The 22,634-nt window shown below is 41.4% G+C and overlaps 1 protein-coding gene across 4 annotated transcripts in view; it reads left to right on the top strand.

Moving 5' to 3' along the window:
- arb2a (ARB2 cotranscriptional regulator A) overlaps nt 1-22,634 on the top strand; it is a 771,898-nt gene that overhangs the window by 663,538 nt on the left and 85,726 nt on the right. The window contains exon 11 of one of the 4 annotated variants that reach the window (XM_068029691.1): nt 3,223-3,650. The exons of 2 other annotated variants lie outside the window; for them this stretch is intronic. In XM_068029691.1, coding sequence (XP_067885792.1) covers nt 3,223-3,359 — 137 coding nt within the window. In that variant the 3' untranslated portion in view covers nt 3,360-3,650. One more of the 4 variants, XM_068029695.1, reaches the window with a different exon arrangement.

The raw sequence follows: 22,634 nt of genomic DNA, 5'->3' as shown, positions 1-22,634 counted from the left end.
GAACACTTATTTTAATCTCTTAGAGGCATGCAGTAGCTTCTCTATGCTGGTGCCTTTTAATATGGAGAAATTGGCAGCTAAATTTAGTCAGAAAATATTATCTTCACAACATTCCTACAAGTAACACCATGCTACTTTTTATATTTAATGCTAATTAGAAAGCATTTCTTTCTATTCAAGTGCTATAAACTGTAAACATGTGTTTGAAGCATTAACCACACAAGATTAAGTGTCCTTTTAAGCTGTGCACATTTTTCTCACGTAGCATTTCTAAAATATTTTAATGCCTTCCTAACACAGAATATTTTTTAATTCACAGTAATCTGTGAAACAACTCAAAAGTTTTAACCTGTGTACTTTTTGAATTACAGTTGTTATATTTTATTAAAGAAATCCAGCTGCATAAATCTTTAAAGGATTTTATTTTCATACACTGTACAACATATCTATGTTCTGGTAAACCAGGGATGGTGCACATTTCAAGGCAATGAGTATTTAGAAACTGTGTCCATTTTAGAGTCTTGTGGTGGCGATAATATCAAAGTGAACTAATATAACAGTGTAGTTAAAATATAAATATAGGCATTTCAATCTCTGAACTGCTTTTCTAATAGATTTTAGTAAGTTTAAGAGTCTACCTTTGTTGAATAGTAAAGAAGTTACCCTTCATTCTTTGTGTCATAAACATAGAATATTAACCATGATGCCAAAATATTTGTCAGCTCTCCAGTGCACTTCTAAGTGTATCACTGATATTTTGTAATTTTGGGTATACTTAAAGTATATCCACTTAAAGAGGAGTAGATCTAAACTATACTGTATTATAAATTCAGATTCATGTTGGAAAACCCTCATTTAACTGTTGACTCATAGGCAGTCTAAGAATCTGAATCTAACTGGCTCTCACCTGAAGCCAGTGGGAATGACATCATCGCAAGCAGGGTGGCAGGGTTTCAGCTCATCACTATGGACCGATAGGCTAAAATCAGCTTTACCACCTTTACAAAATATTTCAGTGATTTTCTACTACAGCCTTTTATAACTTGGATATGACATTAGTGGTTATGTTCTTGGACTAGTAATCCAGAGGCCTGGACTAATAATTCAGGGAGCATGAGTTCAATTCCTACCACGAGAGTTTGAGAATTTGAAATAAGTTGAAGAAGACTGGAAATAAAAAAAAATTGGTATCAGTAAAAGTGACCATGAAGCACTCAGATTGTCGTAAAATCCCAAATGGTTCTCTAATGTCCTTTAAGGAAAGAGATCCAGTCTGGTCTATATATTACTGCAATTCTACACCGAGGTTGACTCTTAACTAGTCTCTGAAGTGACCAATCAAGCCACTCAGTTGTATTAAACTGATAATGCTTCAAAAGGAAGGCCCACCGCCACCTTCTCAGGGCAGCTAGGAGTAGGCAATAAATATCAGCCTTTCCAGCAATGCCCACATCTCGAGACTGAATGATGTACAATTTTACTGTATTAGAGTACAGGGCAATTTCACTGAATGCAGCATAGACCTTATTGACCCAAAGTAAAAGGGGATCTATTTATTTTAATTAGTCAGAATTTTGAGTTTTGACTGGTGTTTTTTGCATTAGCAAATTCAAAAAAATCTATCTCCCCAGATGGCTTAGCTGATGAAAGAAGTGTTTAGTGAAAGCATACAGGCCAAGCAGATCCCAGTTCACAACTTGATTTGTGCTGTTAGATGATCTCGGCATGAGCAGCATTTAGATTCTACAATTGGCTTCAGCCTCTTCCCAGGTCTCTCAGGTTACAAGAGGGAAAAGCGACCAAGATTCGTGCTCATGACTTCTAACTCCTGCTGTAAGTACCTGTTTGAGGAAAAGATAAGGCTTGGTTATGATGCCCCTGTGATTAAATAGTCAGCTGACACTTCACTGTCTGTGTTCATACATGAAGGATGGCCAATTGGATGAGGTACCAAGTGGCACCTGCTATCCATAAAATACTATACACCACCATAAGACAAAAGAAAGAGGGAAGAAAATTGGCACCACAAAGAGGAATAAATTCGGATTTCCCTGTTTTAATTTCTGTTTCTCACCCTGTCTCAGTCAGGAATTGCCAGCAAAAAGAATAGGAGCAGGATTAGGCCATATGGCCCGTCAAGCATGCTCCTCCATTCAGTAAAATCATGGCTGATCTTCGACCTCGAACTCCCACTTTCCTACCCTATCCCCATATCCCTTGATTCCATTAGTGTACAAAAATCTATCAGTCTCAGACTTGAATATACTGAATGACTGAATATCCATAGCCCTCTAGAGTAGAGCATTTTAAAGATTGCCAATTCTAACCTCTTGGCATCTATCCTGACAAGCCCTCTAAGCATTTTATACATTTCAATGGGACCATCTTTCATGAGATTATAGGCCCTTTCTATTCAAACTCGCCTTAAAGGACAGTCCTCTCAACCCAGTAATCAATCGAGTTAACCTTCAATGCACCCCCACTAAGGCAACATATCCTTTCATAGATAAGGAGACGAAAACTGTACACAGTACTCCAGGTGTGGTCTCACAAAAGCCCTATATAATTGCAGCAAGACTTCCTTACTCTTATACTCAACCCCCTTGCAATGAAGGCTAGCATACCATTTGCTTTCATAATTGTTACTGCCTGCATGAGGTAGAAACTTGGTGCTTATGCCTGAATTCCATCTCAAGAAGGAGTAGAATTTCTGGGTTTTTGTGTTTTTCTTAACAGCCAGAATTTGCTGTCAAAGGTTAATGGCACTCATTGTTATTTATGGGTACATGGTACAGCAACTTCAGGCAAGCAACAGTTGCAAGTGTTAAATATGCATATTGTATGAACACTGGATTTTGTCGCATGATTATGTTTTAAAAACTGTGATTTTTAATTTAGTGTAAGATGGAGTCAGAGAAAACATGTGACCTCACACCTAATCTGCTTAAAGACAAGACAGGAATTTTGGTTACCAGGACAACAAGGAACCCAGATAAAAGACCCTTTTGAAACACACAGAATGCAATGTTATAATAGGTTTCAGTTTCCCAGACTCTCAGATCATAAACAAGGAGTCAGTGGCTCTGAAAATGCAAGTGCGAGTTGCAATTGCTAACACCTGGAAACAAAGGCCCGGGTGATTCTGCTGTGACCAGATTTGTGAGCTCTGCATATTGAAAAAGCAAATGACTATTGACTTTGGATTCTGGATAAATTCTACAGACTTTGAGAAATCTGTGGCCTGTAAGGAAGACCGGAAGACGAAGACCAATGGTGGCAGCTTCAGGAGAGGGAGAGGGAACACCTGCTGTCAAAACACTGATACAGCGAAAGGCTGCGAAGACTTTAACCTGTTTTAAAAGTTGAGGTTTGCAGAGAAGAAAAAAGACCAACAAGGTAACAAGAGATCACCTTATTCATTTAAGTCCAGGCTGAAAGTGCTTGGAAGAAGTGAACAAAGAGGACATTGACTTTGAGAAGGTCTGGGAGATCCAACCTCTTGCAACTGGGAGGAGTTTGGGACTTTTAGCTCCAAGGAAATCATTTCAAGGAGGACTGTGTAATGTATAAATGTGGTGTGAAGTTTTTGAGCGTTTTAATAAGTGGAGGAAAAATACCTTGCTCTATAATTTGCAGCATTAGCTACTTACAAAATACTGTTTAGTTAATGGTGATTTTTAGTTTAGTTGTTATAATAAATGCCTTAAAACATGAAATCTTGTCTTGTAATTCTTTAAATTGATCTGGGAAGTTTATATCTCCTGTTATAACGTTAACAGTCTCGCTGAGGTTGTAATGTATCCAAAAGTTGCTGTCGGAGTTGTTAGCTTTGCGAAAATCTTTCCCTTAGCTTCCCTGTTTTTTAAACAGCAACTTGCTGTTCATTGTCCATTAATTGTCCATTGAGTTCACCACAGAAAGTTAAGTCTTGACAATACAAGCATAAATAAGTACTCTTTTAATAATATGCTAAGTGTTAATGACTGCCAATCAACCGTTCCAGCACCAGAAATGAACTATTACAAGTGGGAGTTTCATTCCTTCAGGTTTTTTAGGGAGATTTTAAAAATGTCAGATTTTTAATTTAAATTATTTTCTTACTTTTCCTTTGTCTCTTTATTTTTCTCTCTTCATTCACTCTTTCTTTCCCTCTCTTTATTTTTCTTTCTGTACCTGATTTGACATTGAATTGACTCTCCTTCTCAGTCCTTCCTGTGTTTATTTCTCAATCCTTAAATCACATTGCTTAAGAAAATATCCTGTTACTTGCCTTGTTTACTAAGGTCGCAAATGTCCTGTTCTCTTCTCCCCCCCCACCCCCACCGCATCGTTATTAACTCGCACTTTCAGCAACTCTGTGGGCAAAAATATTTTGAGCTGAAGGGTGCAGGGACATGTCTAACGAACAACAGGTGCTGCTGGATGCCCTGCTACAGCAAACTCTGACCCATTGTATCTCCTTTACATATTTCATAGGATTACATCAGATTTGCAGCAGAGAAGCAGGCTATTTGGCCCAACCAGTCCATGCCAGCGTTTATGCTCCGCTCGAGCTTCCTCCCATTCTCATCACTCTTTGAATAAAGAAGTTTCTTCTGAATTCCTTATTAGATTTCTTATTGACTATCTTATATTGATGACCTCCAGTTATGCTGTTCCCCACAAGTGGAAACCTCTCTCTAATCACTCTTTCAAAACCTTTCATAATTTTAAAGACCTCCATTCGATCACCTTTTTAAGAGAATAGAGACCCGACCTGTTCACCTTTTCCTGATATGTATACCCATGCATTTCTGGTATCATCCATTTAAATCTTCTCTGTATCCTCTCCACTGCCTCAAAATCCTTTTTATAATATGGCGACCAGAACTGCACACAGGTCTAAGTGTGGTCTAACCAAGGTTCGATACAGGTTTGGCATAACTTCCCAACCTATCCCTCTAGAAATAAAACCTAGTGCTTGCTTTGCTTTTTTTATGGCCTTGATAACCTGTGGTTCAACTTTTAGTGATTGGTATATTTGTACTCTGAGATCGCTCTGTTCCTCTACCTCACCTAGACTCGCAGCTTCCAAGTAATGTGACCTCCCTATTCTTCCTGCCAAAATGTATTACCTCACACTTATCTGTGTTGAACTTCATTTGCCAATTATTTGCTCATTCTGCAAGATTATTAATGTCTTCCTGTAATTTGTTGCAGCCTTCCTCAGTATTGACTATCCCCCCGCCCAAATTTTTGTGATCCACAAACTTCGAAATTGTGTTTTTGTTTTCAAAGTCCAAATCGTTAATGTAAATTGTGAACAGCAGGAGTCCCGACACTTATCCTTGTGAAACACCACTTCCCACCACTACCCTTTACTCCCACTCCCTGCTTTCTGTTTTGAAGTATTTGCTTTTGATAAGATCCCGCATGGGAGATTGGTTAAGAAGGTAAGAGCCAATGGGATCCAGGGAAATTTGGCAAATTGGATCCAAAATTGGCTTAGTGGCAGGAAACAGAAGGTAATGGTCGAGGGTTGTTTTTGTGAGTGGAAGCCTGTGACCAGTGGTGTACCACAGGGATCGGTGCTGGGATCCTTGCTATTTGTTGTGTACATTAATGATTTAGACTTGAATATAGGAGGTATGATCAGTAAGTTCGCAGATGACACGAAAATTGGTTTCTCCCGGACTTGATAGATTTCAGATGTAAGGGGTTGGGTTAACTTCACTCGGGTGCTTTGCGTCGGAACTTGTAGCTGTTTCTTTCCCTTCCTTTCCCCCCCACTCTTCTCACCTCTGATTTCTGTTTGTCCTGATCTCTGTCCACGTCCAGCCCAACCCGACCTGAGCCCGAATTTTGCTTCACTATTTAGTATGAATCTCCAGAAGAGAGACCCGACCCGAACCCGACACATGTCGTCGGGTCCCGTCGGTTTCAGGTCGGGTAGCCATGCTCTATTATGGGGCACTTTATCAAAGGCCTTTTGAAAATCCAGATAAATTATGTCTACTGCATTACCATTGTCTCGTTACTGCCTCAGAAAATTCAATAAGGTTGATCAAGCAAGATTTTCCCTTTTGAAATCTATGCTGACTGTTTATTATGATATTTTTCTTTTCTAATTGTTCTATTCTCTCCTTTAGTAGGAATTCCATTATTTTTCCTTCCACCAGTGCTAAGCTGACTGGTCTATGATTCCCTGGGCATGATCTGTCTCCCTTCTTAAATATAGGATTATGTTAGCTGTCCACCAGTCCTCTGGCACTACCCATTTTTCTAATGAATTATTAAAAATGTGTCATAATGCATCTGCTATCTCTTCCCTAGATTCTTTGAAGATGTATGGATGCAATCCATCCGAACCAGGGGCTTTAATCCTCTTTGAGTTTGATTAATTTATTCAATACATTCCCTTTCTTTATTTTAAATGCACTTATCTCATTATTCAATGTCATATCTACCTGTTCTATCTCCCTACTAAATAGTGAAGCAAAATAATTATTTAATATTTCTGCCATCTTTTTATTGTTACCTGTGGTATTTTCCTGTCTGTCCCTTAATAGTCCTACTCCCATCCCAGCCTTCCTTTTTTATTGCTGTACCTGTAAAATATTTTACTATTTTGTTTTATGTTCCTTGATAATTTATTTTCATAGTACCTCTTTGCTTTCCTAATTTTTTTAACTTCTCCCCTAATCTAATCCTCTGTTGTCTGTGTATTTAATGTGTGCCTCTTTCCTAACCCCCAGTTGTTCCTTTCTGCCTTTATTCATCCATGGAGTCTCAGCAGTGTTTAGTTGCTTTCCTTTTAGTGTAATATATTTTTCCTGCACTTTGTTGAACACCGTTTTAAATGTTTCCCATTCATGTTCTGCATTGTTGTTTGTCAGTATTGTTGCCTATTTTATTTTCCCAAGTTCTATTCTCAGCCCCTCAAAATTAGCTTTTCTCCATACTATTAGCCTGGTTTTTGTCATGCTTATGTCCTTCTCAATTATCATCTCAAAGAGTATTATGTTATGGTCACTATTGCCTAGATCTTCCTCTTTTCTGCTCTGGGTCAGTCCAGATCCAATAGTGAATCTTCTTTTTTTGGACTTTTCACACATTGAGTTAGAAAAGAGTCCTGTACATATTGTAGGAACTCCATTCTCTCATCCCCTTTACCTACCTCTTCTGTCCAATTAACATCAGGGTAGTTGAAGTCACCCATGATTATCATCCTATATTTTTTACTCAATTCCCTAACTTGTCTGCATATTTCTTCCTCACCCTCCCTTCCATTATTAGGTGGCCTGTAGACTACACCTATTAGTGTGATTGACCTTTTATTATCTTTTATCTCTCTCCACATTGATTCTATTTCTTACTAATGGCTGCATCATTTTTTCTACTGCCATAATGTTATCCCTAATAAGTACAGCTACTCCACCTTCCCTATTTCCCTCTCTAACTTTTCTAAATATGTTATACCCTGCACTGTTTAACTCCCAGTCTTGATTTTTCTGCAGCCATATCTCAGTTAGCCCAGTTCATGTCGCAGTTCTGAAGAAGGGTCACTGACCTGAAACGTTAACTCTGCTTCTCTCTCCACAGATGTTGCCAGACCTGCTGAGTATTTCTAGCATTTCTTGTTTTTATCTCAGTTAGCCCTACTGTTATGACCATGTGGTGAGAGGTGTGGGTGGTTCCCACTGTTCAACTCCCACCTGACCACTGCAAGTGTTTTTTGTTATTAGGGTTTACACCCCTTTGTTTTATTTGTCAAACGAACAGACTGTGGCAGGTTTTCTTGTAGCTTTAAAACAGAAAATTAATTATTTATTGAGCAATATGCCTTATCCCAAAATTGTTGGAACCGCATCCACTCACGCATTCACTCGCACGCACGCGCACACACGCACACACACACACACACGCACACACACACACACACAAGAGATAGATAGAGAGGAAAAGGGATAAGTGGTTTTCAAGTGAGGTAGGGTTTCGGGATCCACAGTATATCTGTTGAATTCTCTTGGAAGTCAAGTTCTCGTTGGTTGCAAGCCTGAGGTGTTTGTAGGTTTCTCTCTTGATTGAAAGTTCTATTTGAAAACAAAGGATTGCTTCCAATTTTACTGCTGCATAAGTTAAAAATGTTGAATTTACAGCAGGGTGCCTCCCTTCTGGCTTGCTGGATTTTCTCCCAGCCCTCAGCTGGATGAGCTTTTTTGGTGATGTCTCTTTCTGGGTGTCTCCCTCCAGAGAGCTACTTTAAGTTCAAAATGGTCTTACTTCTTGCTTCTGTTGGGAAACATAGATCTCCCTTCCTGTGGTGACCCACAATGGCCCAGGATTTGCAACTTCGCACCTTCTTTGTTTCAGAAGAACCCATTCAATTTAGGAATGTTTCAAGATGGGTGTAATTGACACCTATCAACCTGATTAGGCATCCTTTGTTCTAAACAGATAGTGTGCTAATGTTCAAATACACATGCGGCCATCTTTTGCACCATTGTCCATTTTCTTAAAAAGGCAAAGTCAATTTTTATGACTTCAGTTTTAGTCCGTATTTTGCACTTCTCATAAGCGTATCACCTACTATATCTGGTTCCTCCCAACACATAATTGCCTCATGCTCCACTCTTTTATTATGGACACTGTGTGCATTGCTGTACAGACATTTTAACTCATTTTTAATGGGAGTTCCTCTCAGTTTATGTTTAACTATTGTTACGAAAGTGCCTCTGTTTTGTTAAATACATTTTTTGATGATTCATTTTTGAAAGATTGAAGAAATGTTAAACTTTGGAGTTTTCAAAGGGGGTCATACAAAGGCCACTTGACTTTGAAAAACAGTCCCTGGAAATGTTTTTTTTAAAGGGACACTGGGAGGTCTTGTGAAAAAAACAAGCCTTTCGGGGAAACCACCCGATTTCCAGTTCAATAAACAACAGAGAACCTGGAGAAGTTGTTTACAAAGAAGTGACAGGCCAAGATTGATGAAGGTCAAAAGGTTGACCTCCTGTTGTCGGTTTGGTTTTTGAATTGTTTTAAGTTAGGGCTGAACTGTATAAAAAGGGAGAGAACTTCCAAGGAGAGAAGAGAATTCCCAAGGAAGAAGACCACAACCGAGCTTTCTAGAGCCTCTCTAAAAGACCCTGAGAAGTCCACTGTGTCAACTCATCTCGTCTCCTGTCTTTGAAAAAAGCCTGCTAAATTAATTCTCAACACCGCCAGAAAAGAACTATTCTAAAAGATCCCAGTGACCTGTCTATGTAGGAGACCAGACTGTATGCCAGTTTGGAACACACCATATCTCATCTGCTGTTCCTTCAAGAATGAGCAAGTATTCAGTCCAATTTTTTTGTGTCTGTAATACAGCTCTAAAAACAAAAATCCCTTTATTTTTCCAGTATATATGTTTGTGTGTGAGGGGCTAAGGCAAAAAGGGAACTTTAATATTTCATTCTGTGTGTTTATGCTTTACTTAATTACTGGTTAAGATTGTTTTATAATAAACTGATAATTTTGTTGTTTATCAAAGAAACCTGGTTGGTGTGTTTTATTCTGGGATAAAAATAGAGTCTATGATTGACCATATCGGTAAGTGGGGAAAGAATTTAATTATATGTTGTGACCCACGGAGAAGTGGAACTAGAATAAACAGTGCACTCGTTCCGCCTCGGTCGTAACACTATCCTATTAGACTCCTGTTCAATAACTCTATTTATTCCCTTGCCATCAATGTCCACCCTTACTTTATTCTTTCCTATGCTCTCCTTCCCTATTTTGTTTACATTTAGGCTGCTTATGTTTCTTGTAGATCCCTGACCCCATCTAACTAGTTTAAAACCTTTGCCACCCCTTCTCCCCCCCCCCCCCCCCCCCCCATTTACCCTTTCCACTAGGACACAGGTCCCATCCCAGTTCAGGTAGAGCCCGTCCCATCAGTGCAGCTCCTTCATGTCCCAGAACTGATGCCAGTGTCCTGTGAAAAGGAACCCCTCTTTCCCACACCAGCCCTGTAGCGATATGTTAATTCTCCTGATCTGGCTGCTTCTGTGTCAATTTGCATGTGACTTGGGCAATAATCCAGAGAATATTACCCACAAGTTCTTGCTTTTTAATTTACAGTCTAACTCCTGATAATTCTTTCAGCAGGACCTCTTCCTTGTTCCAACATGAACCACGACAACTGAATTTACCCCCCTCCCTTTCCAAGTTCCTCTCCAGCCACCGTGAGATAACCCTTACCCTCGCACTGTGTAGGCAACATACCCTTCGGGATTCTTGTTCTTGGTGCAAAGAATGCTATCTATCCCCCTAATTATCGAGTCCCCTATTACTACCACATTTTTATTTCTGCTCAAAAACAAAAACTCATCAAGAAAGACCCATCCATGGCTCACTCAAGAAGTTAAGGAGAGTATTGGACTAAAAGAAGAGGCTTACAATGTTGCAAAAAATAGTAGCAAGTCTGAAGATTAGGAGTGTTTTAGATACCGCATAGGGCCACCAAAAAGTTGATAAGGGAAAAAATTGAATATGAGAGTAAACTAGCCAGCAATATAAAAACAGATTGAGAGAGCTTTTATAAGTACATAAAAAGGAAGAAAGTGACTGAAGTAAACGTTGGTCCCTTAGAGGCTGAGACAGGAGAAATCATCATGGGGAATGAGGAAATGGCAGAGGCATTGAACAAATATTTTGTGTTTGTCTTCACAGTAGAAGACACAAATTCCATACCAGAAATAGGCAGTAACCTAGGGGCTAAAAAGAGTAAGGAAATTAAGATTATTGATATCAGCTGAGAAAAAATATTGGAGAAACCTGAGGGACTAAAATCTGACAAGTCCCCGGGACCAGATGGCCTACATCCTAGAGTTCTAAAAGAGATAGCTGCAAAGATAGCAGATGCGCTGGCTATGATTTTCCAGAATTCCTTAGATTCAGGAATTCAGATTGGAAGTTGGCAAATGTTACATCACTTTTCAAGAAAGGAGGTAGAGAGAAAACAGGGAACTATAGGCCAGTTAGCCTAACATCAGTTGTTGGGAAGATGCTGAAAACTATTATTAAAGAAGTCTTAACATTGCACTTGGAAATGCATAGTATGATTAGAACAAGTAGCGAGGTTTTACTGAAGGGAGATCCTGTTTGACAAATTTATTAGAGTTTTTTGAGGATGTAACTAGTAGGGTAGATAAAATGGAACCAGTAGATGTAGTATACCTGGATTTTCAAAAGGCATTCGATAAGTTGCCACATAGAAGATTAATAGGCAAGATAAGGGCTCATGGTATTGGGGGTAATATATTAATACGGATAGAGGATTGGTTAACAGACAGGAAGCAGAGAGTGGGCATAAATAGGGCATTTTCAAGTTGGCAGGCAGTGAATAGTGGGGTGCCGCAAGGATCAGTACTGGGGCCTCAGCTATTTACATTCTATATTAATGACTTGGAGAAGAGACAGAAAGTAATGTATCTAAGTTTGCTGATGATACAAAGCTCGGTGGAAAGATAAGCTGCGGGAAGGACGTAGAGAGGCTGCCAAGAGATATAGACAGGTTAAGTGAGTGGGCAACAAGATGGCAAATGGAGTAGAATGTAGGGAAGTGTGAAGTTGTTCACTTTGGTTGTAAAAATAGAAAAGCAGAATATTTTTTAAAAGGTGTGAAACTGGTAAATGATGATGTTCAGAGAGAGTGGGGGGGACTTGTACAAGGAACGCACAAAGTTAACATGCAGGTGCAGCAGGCTATTAGGAAGGCAGATGGTATGTTGGCCTTTATTGCAAGGGGATTGGAGTACAGGAATAAAGAAGTCTTACTAAAATTGTACAGAGCTTTGGTGAGACCGCACCTGGAATACTGTGTGCAGTTTTAGTCTCCACATTTAAGAAAAGATATTCTTGCACTGGACGCAGTGCAGCGAAGATTTACTAAATTGGTCCCTGGGATGAGGGGGTTGTCCTATGATGAGAGGCTGAGTAAATTGTGCCTATATTTTCTGGAGTTTAGAAGAATGAGAGGCGATCTAATTGAGACATACAAGATTCTGAAAGGGCTTAATAGGGTAGAAGCTGAGAGATTGTTCCCACTGGTCAGGGAATCTAGAACACGAGGACACAGTCTCAGGATAAGGGGCCAATCATTCAGGACTGAGATGAGGACAAATTACTACATTCAAAGAGATGTGAATCTTTGGAATTCTCTACCCCAAAGGGTTGTGGATGCTCCATCATTGAATACATTTAAGGCTGGAATAGATAGATTTTTGGTCTCGTAGGGAATCAAGGGATATGGGGAGGGGGCAGGAAAGTGGAATTGAAGCCCAAGATCAGCCATGATCGTATTGAATGGCGGAGCAGGCTCGATGGGCCATATGGTCTACTTCTGCTCCTATTTATTGTGTTCTTCTGAACACCAGATATTGTGATTTTCTATATTTTAGCTTGTGGAAGTGAAGTGCAAATATTTGATTCGCATTCAAAGAGCATCACTAGAAGTGGGAAAGATTACTTAAAAGAAGTTGAAGTAGACTACTTCAAAACATGCCAGTATCAACATTTCCTGGTTTCTAGTTCTCAGACACAATGTACAGGTCAACTAAGTACTGTCCACAGTATTTTTTTCCAGCGATGCTGCTAACACATTATGTGGGTGCTGTTGTGGCCTGTGGAACAAACTGCATTGCCGTTACCGAATTTTGATTCATTGTTTTCATTCGTTTACTGACTGAAAGCCACTAAAATATTCAAGCTTTGAAGAAAAAAAGGGTAATTGGCTAATTTAGAGAAGACAGGCTTTCATATGGTTCTGTTGGATAGTTGACTTGTTTTCTCACGCTGACTTAAATGTCCTCATTTGCCAGTTGTGTGGTTAAGCTGCTTGTCACAAAAATTGAAATTATTTTCTGAAAACTTTTAGAAAAAATTCATATGGCATCATTATCTGTCAGTAAAAAAATAAACTATCTAGAAGAGGAAAGAAATAAGTGTTAGCTGCCCAGTCTCAAGAGTAGAAATATTTGTTTCATGAGCCTCTGTAAAAACAGTAAGAGTCCATCAATCTGGAGAGGAAAGTATATCTTTCCCCATCAGAGGTTGTTTGGCACATCAGCAGGTGTATTTTAGCAGACAACAGGTTACAGGTAGGTGACAAGTTTCAATTACTTAACCTGGAAGACACATAAGCTGGAAATTTCTTGGGAGCTGCTCAGGCAGTGCAATGTAAATTGAGTAAACAGCAAAGTTATGACTGCAGAGTAGCTCCAAGGAAATTCGCAGTTACTTTCTTTATTATTATTTTGTAAATTGAACATTAACAGAAATAACTAATATTATGCACTTAACGCTCATGTTGCATTTAGTTACAACTAGGAGATATATTTTCAATCAACATCGTTTTGTATTTGCTCTATTGCTTCTACCTTGGATAGACCTTCAGAGTGTATGTCATCCTTTGTAACAGTTCAGAAATAGCTTGACCACACCTCATGATAACAATAAACAATTCAACTCATAGGGATAACAGGGACTACTTTTGTCAATATCCTATTAACATTCTCATAGACAATTTTGATACCTATGATGAGAGCAAGGGCAGAGGCATAGGGAAGGGAATCAAGATGAACACCACTACACAGTGGAACAAGGCGCTACAAATGAGGAAAAGAATAATATTATCCAGGTATGCATTATCAGTTGGAGATTGAATAATGAGAGTGATAGACAGCTGGATTTACATGATGGGGAGCCCCAAAAGTTGTTTTTACACCCAGGTGCCAGGGTAAGAGACTTGGATGGAAAAACAGATGTTGGGACACTAATGACATCTGAAAAAGTAGAATGCAGGTCCTGCAGAAAGAGTTTAGGAGTTACCTTTCTTATTCATTCTTGGGATGTGGGCATCTCTACCAGCATTCATTGCCCACACCTAGGGCTCGATTTTAAGAGACATCGGCGGCGCGTGCAGGTTGCATGCCAAAGAGCTGCCGTGATCTCACGTGTGGCGGCTCATTTAAATAGCCACAGCAGTCCAACCACCCCCCCACCCCACCTGCCCCCACTGCCGCCAATCTCATGGAGGGGGCCAGCTGTCTGTCCCCAGCAGTGGCATCAGTTGAGTGTGCGCAAGCACTGGTGCCATTTTTAAAGGGCAGCCAGCCCTGCCGGTCAATTTGAATTTTTAAAGATTCAACCCCCAAAATGTATTAAATAAGTTTCTAATGCTCCTTTCCCACCCCCTAATAACAATTACATTAACTATTTGCCCTTCCCCCTGAAACATTTACCTTTTAAATCTGACCTTCCCACCCCTGCTGTCTGCATAAAGTTTAAAGTTCACCCCTTCCCGTCATCCCCTACACCTATTTTGTTTATTTGACCCCGTCCCCCACCACCCCGCACTGAAAATCGTAACTCCTCCCCCCTCCCCACCAGTGTCATGCCGGCTTTCCCCAGACAGGGAATTGAAGACGCAGTGGTGCTGACTGCCATGTCGAAGATTGCGGTGGGCCTGGAAGATTGAAGGTAAGTTCATTTAAATTTATGCGTGTCATTAATTAAAATATTGAAATCCAGGTCCCGTAACCCAGCAGCGGGAGGGGCCGCCACGGAGCCTCGCCGCCGCAGGAAGAACCGGGCCCTCCCAGTGTCAGCCTCCATGGCGGACTGATGACGGCCCAATCTTTTGCCTCGCTACCCTTCCCCCCCACCCCGCCACGGAGCCCGACGTCGAGGCCTTGGTAAAATCCAGCCCCTAGTTGCCCTTGAGAAGGTGTGCTGTCGATATGGTGTGTCAGTAAATTGTGGATGCCAGGTGCCTCACTTTTTTTGATGGGCACTCCCAGTAGACATGATTCTATTCCATGAGTGCTGAAGCAAAAAAATTTCACTACTATGATAAATTAAATCATGATTACAGGACAGCAGGACATAGATACAAACTAATAAAAGACAAGTTTTTAACTGATGTTCCTAGGTACTTTTTCCACATATAGATAACTAATACCGAGAAATGTCTACTGAGTAAGGTCTGGTAGGCCAATTTCTAGAATCATTGAAGAGACTGTGCTAATTGTCCATTGAATGTTGTGCTGTAAGATCTTCCTTTGCAGCAGTTTGAGCTGAAAGCAAGAGCAGGATTATTAACAAAGTGAAAATTAATTCAAAATTGTCCAAACTAAAGTCAAAAGAAGACACTGAACCTTCATATACCAATAAATAGACTCCAAACTGACAAATTTATTGAGAGAAAAATAATATAGCATAGTGACAGTTTTATTCTGGCTCTCTATTTACATGAGTAAGATTGAAACATATAAGATCCTGAGGGGGTCTTGACAGGATGGGATGTGGAAAGGATGTTTCCCCTTGTGGGCGAATCTAGAACTAGGGGTCACTGTTTAAAAATAAGGGGTCACCCAAAGATGAGGAAAAAAATTTTCCTCTCAGAGGGTTGTGAGTCTTTAGAATTCTCTTCCTCAAAAGGCAGTGGAAGCAGAGTCTTTAAATATTTTTAAGGCAGAGGTAGATAGATTCTTAATAAGCAAGGGGGTGAAAGGTTATCAGGGGTAGACGGGAATGTAGACTCTCACAGATCAGCCATGATCTTATTGAATGGCGGAGCAGGCTCGAGGGGCCAAGTGGCCTACTCCTGCTCCTAATTTGTATGTTCATATGTACCTGAAAAAAACAGCTGCAGCACTGATAAGGATAAGGGAGATTATTGTTTAATCATGTTGAATGGCTGGACTGAATGTGGCTTGGATGTGGCTTATACTTTTACTTATTGTGGATTGGTCATATATTGAAAAAAAAGGGACATTGAGAAATTATTCACTGTTCCCAGGTAAAGTTATAAAGGCACATAACAGGCTGGAATTCTTTTTTTATATCAGATTATACTTAACTACAGTGTACGTAAGAAAATTGACATACTTTTCTCACCACCTGAATCATTTAACCTTGGTATAACCCAGTACCACAACCCTACTGTGTAAAAAAGGTAAATATTGTGTAAACCATTTGATGTATCTCACTTACTCCATTTCTTCAACAATGTCATATATTTGGATAATAACATAGCAAAGTAACCTATATCTCTTTAAGGTCAAGTACACATGCCATTTTATGCATTTAACAAAAATACTTTCCTCAATAAATAACAAAGAGCAAAATACAAGGCTGGCAATCTTTTGAAACTGCAAAGCAACATAAACATGTTTTCCGATCTGTTTTAAGACCTTTACTTCGTCCATGATTTAATAAATGTTTCAGTTTTGGTAGAGTATCTGTATGAAGTGTACCTCATTAAATAATGATGGCATATGAACTAAATAAAAGAAGTCATCCCCACTTGGTTATTTTTTTCTTACCTTAAGCCGAAATTTTTATCTGATGATTTACAGCTGCATTCTTTATTGTTGAAGCTCATTCGCATGACAGTTGTGGCTTTAATACGATTTACATGGCAATGGAAAAGCACGGATAGTTAGAGGCAAATAGTTTCTTGAATATGAACTTTTGAGACTTTGACCCTGATAATAATTGCCAGTCAGGAAGGAATGTGGTGACGATTTAACCGCATGGAAACCCAGATGGACACGTTTCCCAGACAGAGGTCCTGCCGAATTTAATGTCAGAACCTGATTCTTTTTTTAAATTCTCTTTCCCAGCCACAGCCAGCCAGATTGAGAGGCTAACTGGCTGTAGGTGAGGTAGGCTTGCAGCTCCAGGCTGCAGCTAGAGAACTCACATCGGGAGGGGAGGTGACATAGGAGTGTGTCGGACATCAGGAGGGGAACTGATGTCTGGAGGGAAGCTGCCATCAGGAGAGTGTCGGATATTGGGAGGGGGGCTGACATGTGAAGAAGAGCTGACATCTGGAGGGAAGCTGATACAGCAGAATGTCAGACATCGGGAGGGGAGCTGACATTTGATACAACGCGGACATCGGGAGGGCAGTGGACATGAGGGGGTTCAGCGCTGGGTGTTGTTCCATCCTGGCGTTCTTGCCTTCCTTTGGCTGCCAGGTTTCCCGAGGAAGCGTTGCTGGCCTACATAAAATTCAAAATGGAGATTAAAGTTGAGGCAAGGAGCCTCATAACCTTATTAAAATATCTTAAGGTATACTCTCCTCTGAAGCGGTTAGTCGCCCGCCTCAGTTAAAACCGGAAGTGGGTGTGTTGGAATTGGATTTGCCATGTGTTTTTTTTAATTTTTAACGTCCTATCTACCTCCACCCCTGCCTCTCCCTCCCCCATTGTTAAGGGTTAAAATTTCTCCCTTTACCAGAAAATACTTCGTAGTATTGGAATGAGAGGATGTCCTTGCCTGGACAAGAACAGAATCCATTTGGTTGGAGTTGAGAAGCAAGAAAGGTATAATCACACTACTGGGGGTGTTCGAAAGACCTCCAAATAGTGAGAGATATATATAGAGAAGCAAATCTGCAGGGAAGTCACAGAGATGTGCAGGATCTATACAGTGGTGATATTAACTTAATTACTAAATATCCATCAGAATAATGTTACAGTAAAGGGGGGGGGGTGGCAGAAATTTCTGAAATGCTTTCAGGAGAACTTCCTTGGCCAGTATGTTCTCATTCCAACTAGGAAGGAGGTATTGCTAAATTTGGTGCTAGGGAATGAGGTGGGCCAAGTGGATCAAGGGTCTGTGGGGTGACTCTTGGGTAAGAGTGATCATCGTATCACAAGGTTTAAATTAGTAATGGAGAAGAGCATGGAACAATCTAAAGTAGAACTTCTAAATTGGAAGAAGGTTAACTTCACAGGAGTTGGCCCATCGTATCTGCTACAGTTCTCCGAATGAGCAATTCACCTAATGCCATTCCCCCTCCTCCCTGTAACCCTGCACATTCTTCCTTTTCAAATAACAGTCTAATTCCCAGAACTGGATTCAGTACTCCAGCTGAGGCCAAACTAGTGTCTTATACAAGTTTAACATAATCTCCTTGTTCTTGTATTCCATGCCCCTATTAATAAAGCCCAGGATACTGTATGCTTTATTAACCACTCTCTCAACCTGTCCTGCCACCTTTAATGACTTATGCACATATACACCTAGGTTCCTCTGCTCCTGCATCCCTTTTAGAATTGTACCCTTTATTTTATATTGTCACTCCATGTTCTTCCTACCAAAATGAATCACTTCACATTTCTCTGCATTGAACTTCATCTACCACTTGTCTGCCCATTCTATGTCGATGTCCTTTTGAAGTTCCACACTATCCTCCTCACAGTTCACCATTGTTCCAAGTTTCATATCATCTGCAAACTTTGAAATTGTGCCCTGTACACCAAGGTCTAGGTCATTAATATATATCAGGAAGAGCAAGGGTCCCAACACTGACCTCCAAAACTCCACTACAAACCTTCCTCCGGCCCGAAAAACATCCATTAACCACTACTGTCTGTTTCCTGACACTCTGCCAATTTTGTATCTGTGTTGCTGCTATCTCTTTTATTTCATGGGCTATAACTTTGCTCACAAGTCTGTTGTGTGGCCCAGTTTCACATACCTTTTAGAAGTCCACGTACACCACATCAACTGCATTGCCGTCATCAACCCTCTCTGTTAGCTCTTCAAAAAACTTCGGCAAGTTAGTTAAACATGATTTTCCCTTAACGAATCCATGCTGATTTTCCTTAATTAACCTGTATTTGTCCATATGACTATTAATTTGGTCCCAAATTATTGTTTCTAGAAGTTAAACTGACTGGCCTGTAGTTGCTGTGCTTATCTTTGCCATAGTGAAGAGGAGGCGGTTGGGACCAGGAAACTGGAAATTATCAAAATGACGTAGGGCATCAGAAGAGTCACGGATGTAGGTGGGAAGAGACTGGACCAGCGGAGAAAAGATAGAGTCAAGATCGGAAGAAATAAGTTCAGTGGGGCAGGAGCAGGCTGACACAATGGGTCTGCCGGGACATTCCTGTTTGTGGATTTTGGGAAGGAGGTAGAAGCGGGCTGTCCGAGGTTGCGGGACTATGAGGTTGGAAGCTGTAGAGGGAAGATCTCCAGAGGAGATGAGGTCAGTGACAGTCCTTTGGACGGTGGCTTGATGTTCGGTGGTGGGGTCATGGTCCAGAGGGAGGTAGGAAGAAGTGTCTGTGAGTTGGCTTCGGCAAGGTAGAGGTTGGTACGCCATACAACAACAGCACCACCCTTGTCTGCAGGTTTGATGACCATGTCGGGGTTAGACCTGAGAGCGGGTAAGAGGCCAGGGGGAGGGGTCCAGGTAGAGGGAGAATGCTGGAGGCGGGTGAATGGGTCCGCTGGTCGGGGGGAGGACTCCTGGTCAAAGAAGTGAGCCCAGAGGCGGAGGCGACGGAAAAAGAGCTCAACGTCATGCCGAGCGCGAAATTCATTGAGGTGGGGGTGTAAGGGGATAAAACTGAGACCTTTGCTGAGTACAGAACGTTCAGCATCAGAGAGGGGGAGGTCAGAGCTTATAGTGAATACACGGCAAGGGGTCAGATCAGAAAGGGTGGGGTCAGAGGGAAGTGAAGCGGAAGGAGGATCTGGAGGAGCATTCGTCCCCATCAGCTGCTGGAGCTTGCGTTCCTTGACACCTGAAAGGAAGAAAAAAAGTTTTTTGTTAATGCGTCGGATGAGACGAAAGATGAAATGGAACTGCGGAATAGAACAGCTTTGAGATAAGGTGAGGCGGTGCTGCTGGAGAGAGAGGTCCAGTGTGTGGATGTGGCGGCGCATAGCACTGAGTGTGGATCTCAGGATGCGGGGAGAGTAGCAGTCCGAGGAACATTGTATTTCTCGGAGATACCTGTAGTCCTGGGTGGATTCAAAGCATGATGGTGAAACTACAGTTGGAATCCACATGGAATAAGTCGGAGCCGGAGACAGTCACTGAAGAAGGAGATGTGGCTGTGAAAACGAGTTTTGGTAGACACTTTATTAAACACCAGGAGGGAAATAGAAAGCAATGAAAGCAATATTCTAATCCCATTTTCCAGCACTTGGGCCGTAGCCTTATATGTTATGGCATTTCAAGTGCTCATCTAATTACTTCTTAAATGTTGTGAGGGTTTGTGCCTCTACCACCCCTTCAGCCAGTGCATTCCAAATTCCAACCACCCTCTGGGTGAAAAAGTTTTTCCTCAAATCGCTCTAAAACTCCTGCCCCTTACCTTAAATCTATGCCCCTGGTTATTGACCCCTCCGCTAAGGGACAAAGTTTCTTCCTATCTAACCTATCAATACCCCTCATAATTTTGTATACCACAATCAGGTCCCCCCTCAGCCTTCTCTGCTCTAAGGAAAACAACCTTAGCCTTTCCAGTCACTCTTCATAGCTGAAATGCTCCAGCCCAGGCAACATCCTGGTAAATCTCCTCTGCACCCTCTCCAGTGCAATCGCATCCTTCATATAGTGAGGCGCCCGGAACTGTACACAGTACTCCAGCTGCGGACTAACTAGCGTTTTATACACCTCCATCATAACCTCCCTGCTCTTATATTCTATGCCTCGACTAATAAAGGCAAGTATCCCATATGCCTTCCTAACCACCTTATCTACCTGTGCTGCTGCCTTCAGTGATATATGGACAAGTACACCAAGGTCCCACTGACCCTCTGTACTTCCTAGGGTCCTACCATCCATTGTATATTCCTTGCCTTGTTAGTCCTCCCAATATGCATCACCTCACACTTCTCACGATTAAATTCCATTTGCCACTGCTCCGCCCATCTTACCAGCCCATCTATATCGTCCTGTAATCTAAGGCTTTCCTCCTCACTATTTACAACACAGCCAATTTTTGTGTCATCTGCAAACTTACTGATCATACCACCTGTATTCACGTCTAAATCATTAATGTACACTACAAACAGCAAGGGTGCAGCACCGATCCCTACGGTACACCACTGGTCACAGGCTTCCACTCGCAAAAACAATCCTTGACCATCACCTTCTGCCTCCTGCCACTATGCCAATTTTGGATCCACTTTGCCAAATTTCCTTGGATCCCATGGGCTCTTACCTTCTTAACCAATCTCCCATGCGGGAACTTATCAAAAGCCTTACTGAAGTCCATGTAGACTACATCAACTGCTTTACCCTCATCTACACATCTAGTCACTGCCTCAAAAAATTCAATCAAGTTAGTTAGACACGATCTCCCCCTGACAAAGCCATGCTGAGTATCCCTGATTAATCCCTGCCTCTCCAAGTGGAGATTAATCCTGTCCCTCAGAATTTTTTCCAATATTTTCCCTACCACTGATGTTAGACTCACCAGCCTGTAATTACCCGGTTTATCCCTGCTACCCTTCTTGAATAATGCTACCCCATTCGCTGTCCTCCAGTCCTCTGATACCTCTCCTGTGGCCAGAAAGGATTTGAAAATTTGTGTCAGAGCCCCTGCTATCTCCTCCATGCCTCATATAACAGCCGGGGATACATCTCAGCTGGGCCTGGGGATTTAGCCACTTTTAAACCTGCTAAAACAGCTAATACTTCCTCCTTTTCAATGCTAATATGTTCCAGTATATCACAATCCCCCTCCCTGATCTCTACACCCACATCGTCCTTCTCCATAGTGAACACAGATGAAAAATAATCATTTAAAACCTCACCTATGTCTTCCGGCTCCACACACAGTTTGCCACTTTGGTCCCTAATGGGCCTGGTTATCCTCTTGCCCTTAATATACTTATAAAATGCCTTAGGATTTTCCTTTATCTTGCCCGCCAGTGTTTTTTCATGTCCCCTCTTCGCTCTCCTAATTACTTTTTTAAGTACCCCCCGACACTTTCTATACTCCTCTAGTGCCTCCATTGTTTTCAGCACTCTGTATCTGCCATAAGCCTCCTTTTTTTCCCTTATCCAATCCTCTATATCCCTTGACATCCAGGGTTCCCTGGACTTGTTGGTCCTACCCTTCACCTTAATGGGAACATGTTGGCTCTGAACTCTCACTATGTCCTCTTTGAATGACTCCCACTGGTCTGATGTAGACTTTCCTACAAGTAGCTGCTCCCAGTCCATTTTGGCCAGATCCTGTTTTGTCATATTGAAATCGGCCTTCCCCCAATTCAGTACCTTTATTTCCGGTCCATCTTTGTCCTTTTCCATAACTACCTTAAATCTTACAGAGTTATGGTCACTATCCCTGAAATGCTCCCCCACTGACACTTCTACCACTTGCCTGGCTTCATTCCCTAGGATTGGGTCCAGTACCGCCCCTTCTGTTGTAGGACTTTCTACGTGCTGGCTCAAAAAGCTCTCCTGTCTGCATTTTAAGAATTCCGCCCCCTTTAAGCCTTTTGCACTAAGACTATCCCAGTTGATATTGGGGAAGTTGAAATCCCCGACTATTATTACCCTATTATTTTTACACCTCTCTAAGATTTGCCTACATATCTGCTCCTCTATCTCTCCCTGACTGTTTGGAGGCCTGTAGTACACTCCCAGCCAAGTGATTGTCCCATTTTTGTTTTTAAGTTCTACCCATGTGGCCTCATTTGAGGAACCTTCTATGTTATTATCCCTCCTTAGTGCAGTAATTGACTCCGAAATCAACAGTGCAATGTCACCTCTTTTACCCCCTCCCCTGTCTCGCCTGAAGATTCTATACCCTGGAATATTGAGCTGCCAGTCCTGCCCCTCCCTCAAG

Source organism: Heterodontus francisci, chromosome 4, assembly GCF_036365525.1.
Source record: "Heterodontus francisci isolate sHetFra1 chromosome 4, sHetFra1.hap1, whole genome shotgun sequence".
In the NCBI taxonomy this organism is placed as follows: domain Eukaryota; kingdom Metazoa; phylum Chordata; class Chondrichthyes; order Heterodontiformes; family Heterodontidae; genus Heterodontus; species Heterodontus francisci.
The sequence above is the reverse complement of the archived record's forward strand: the minus strand, read 5'-3'. Positions and strand labels throughout refer to the sequence as shown.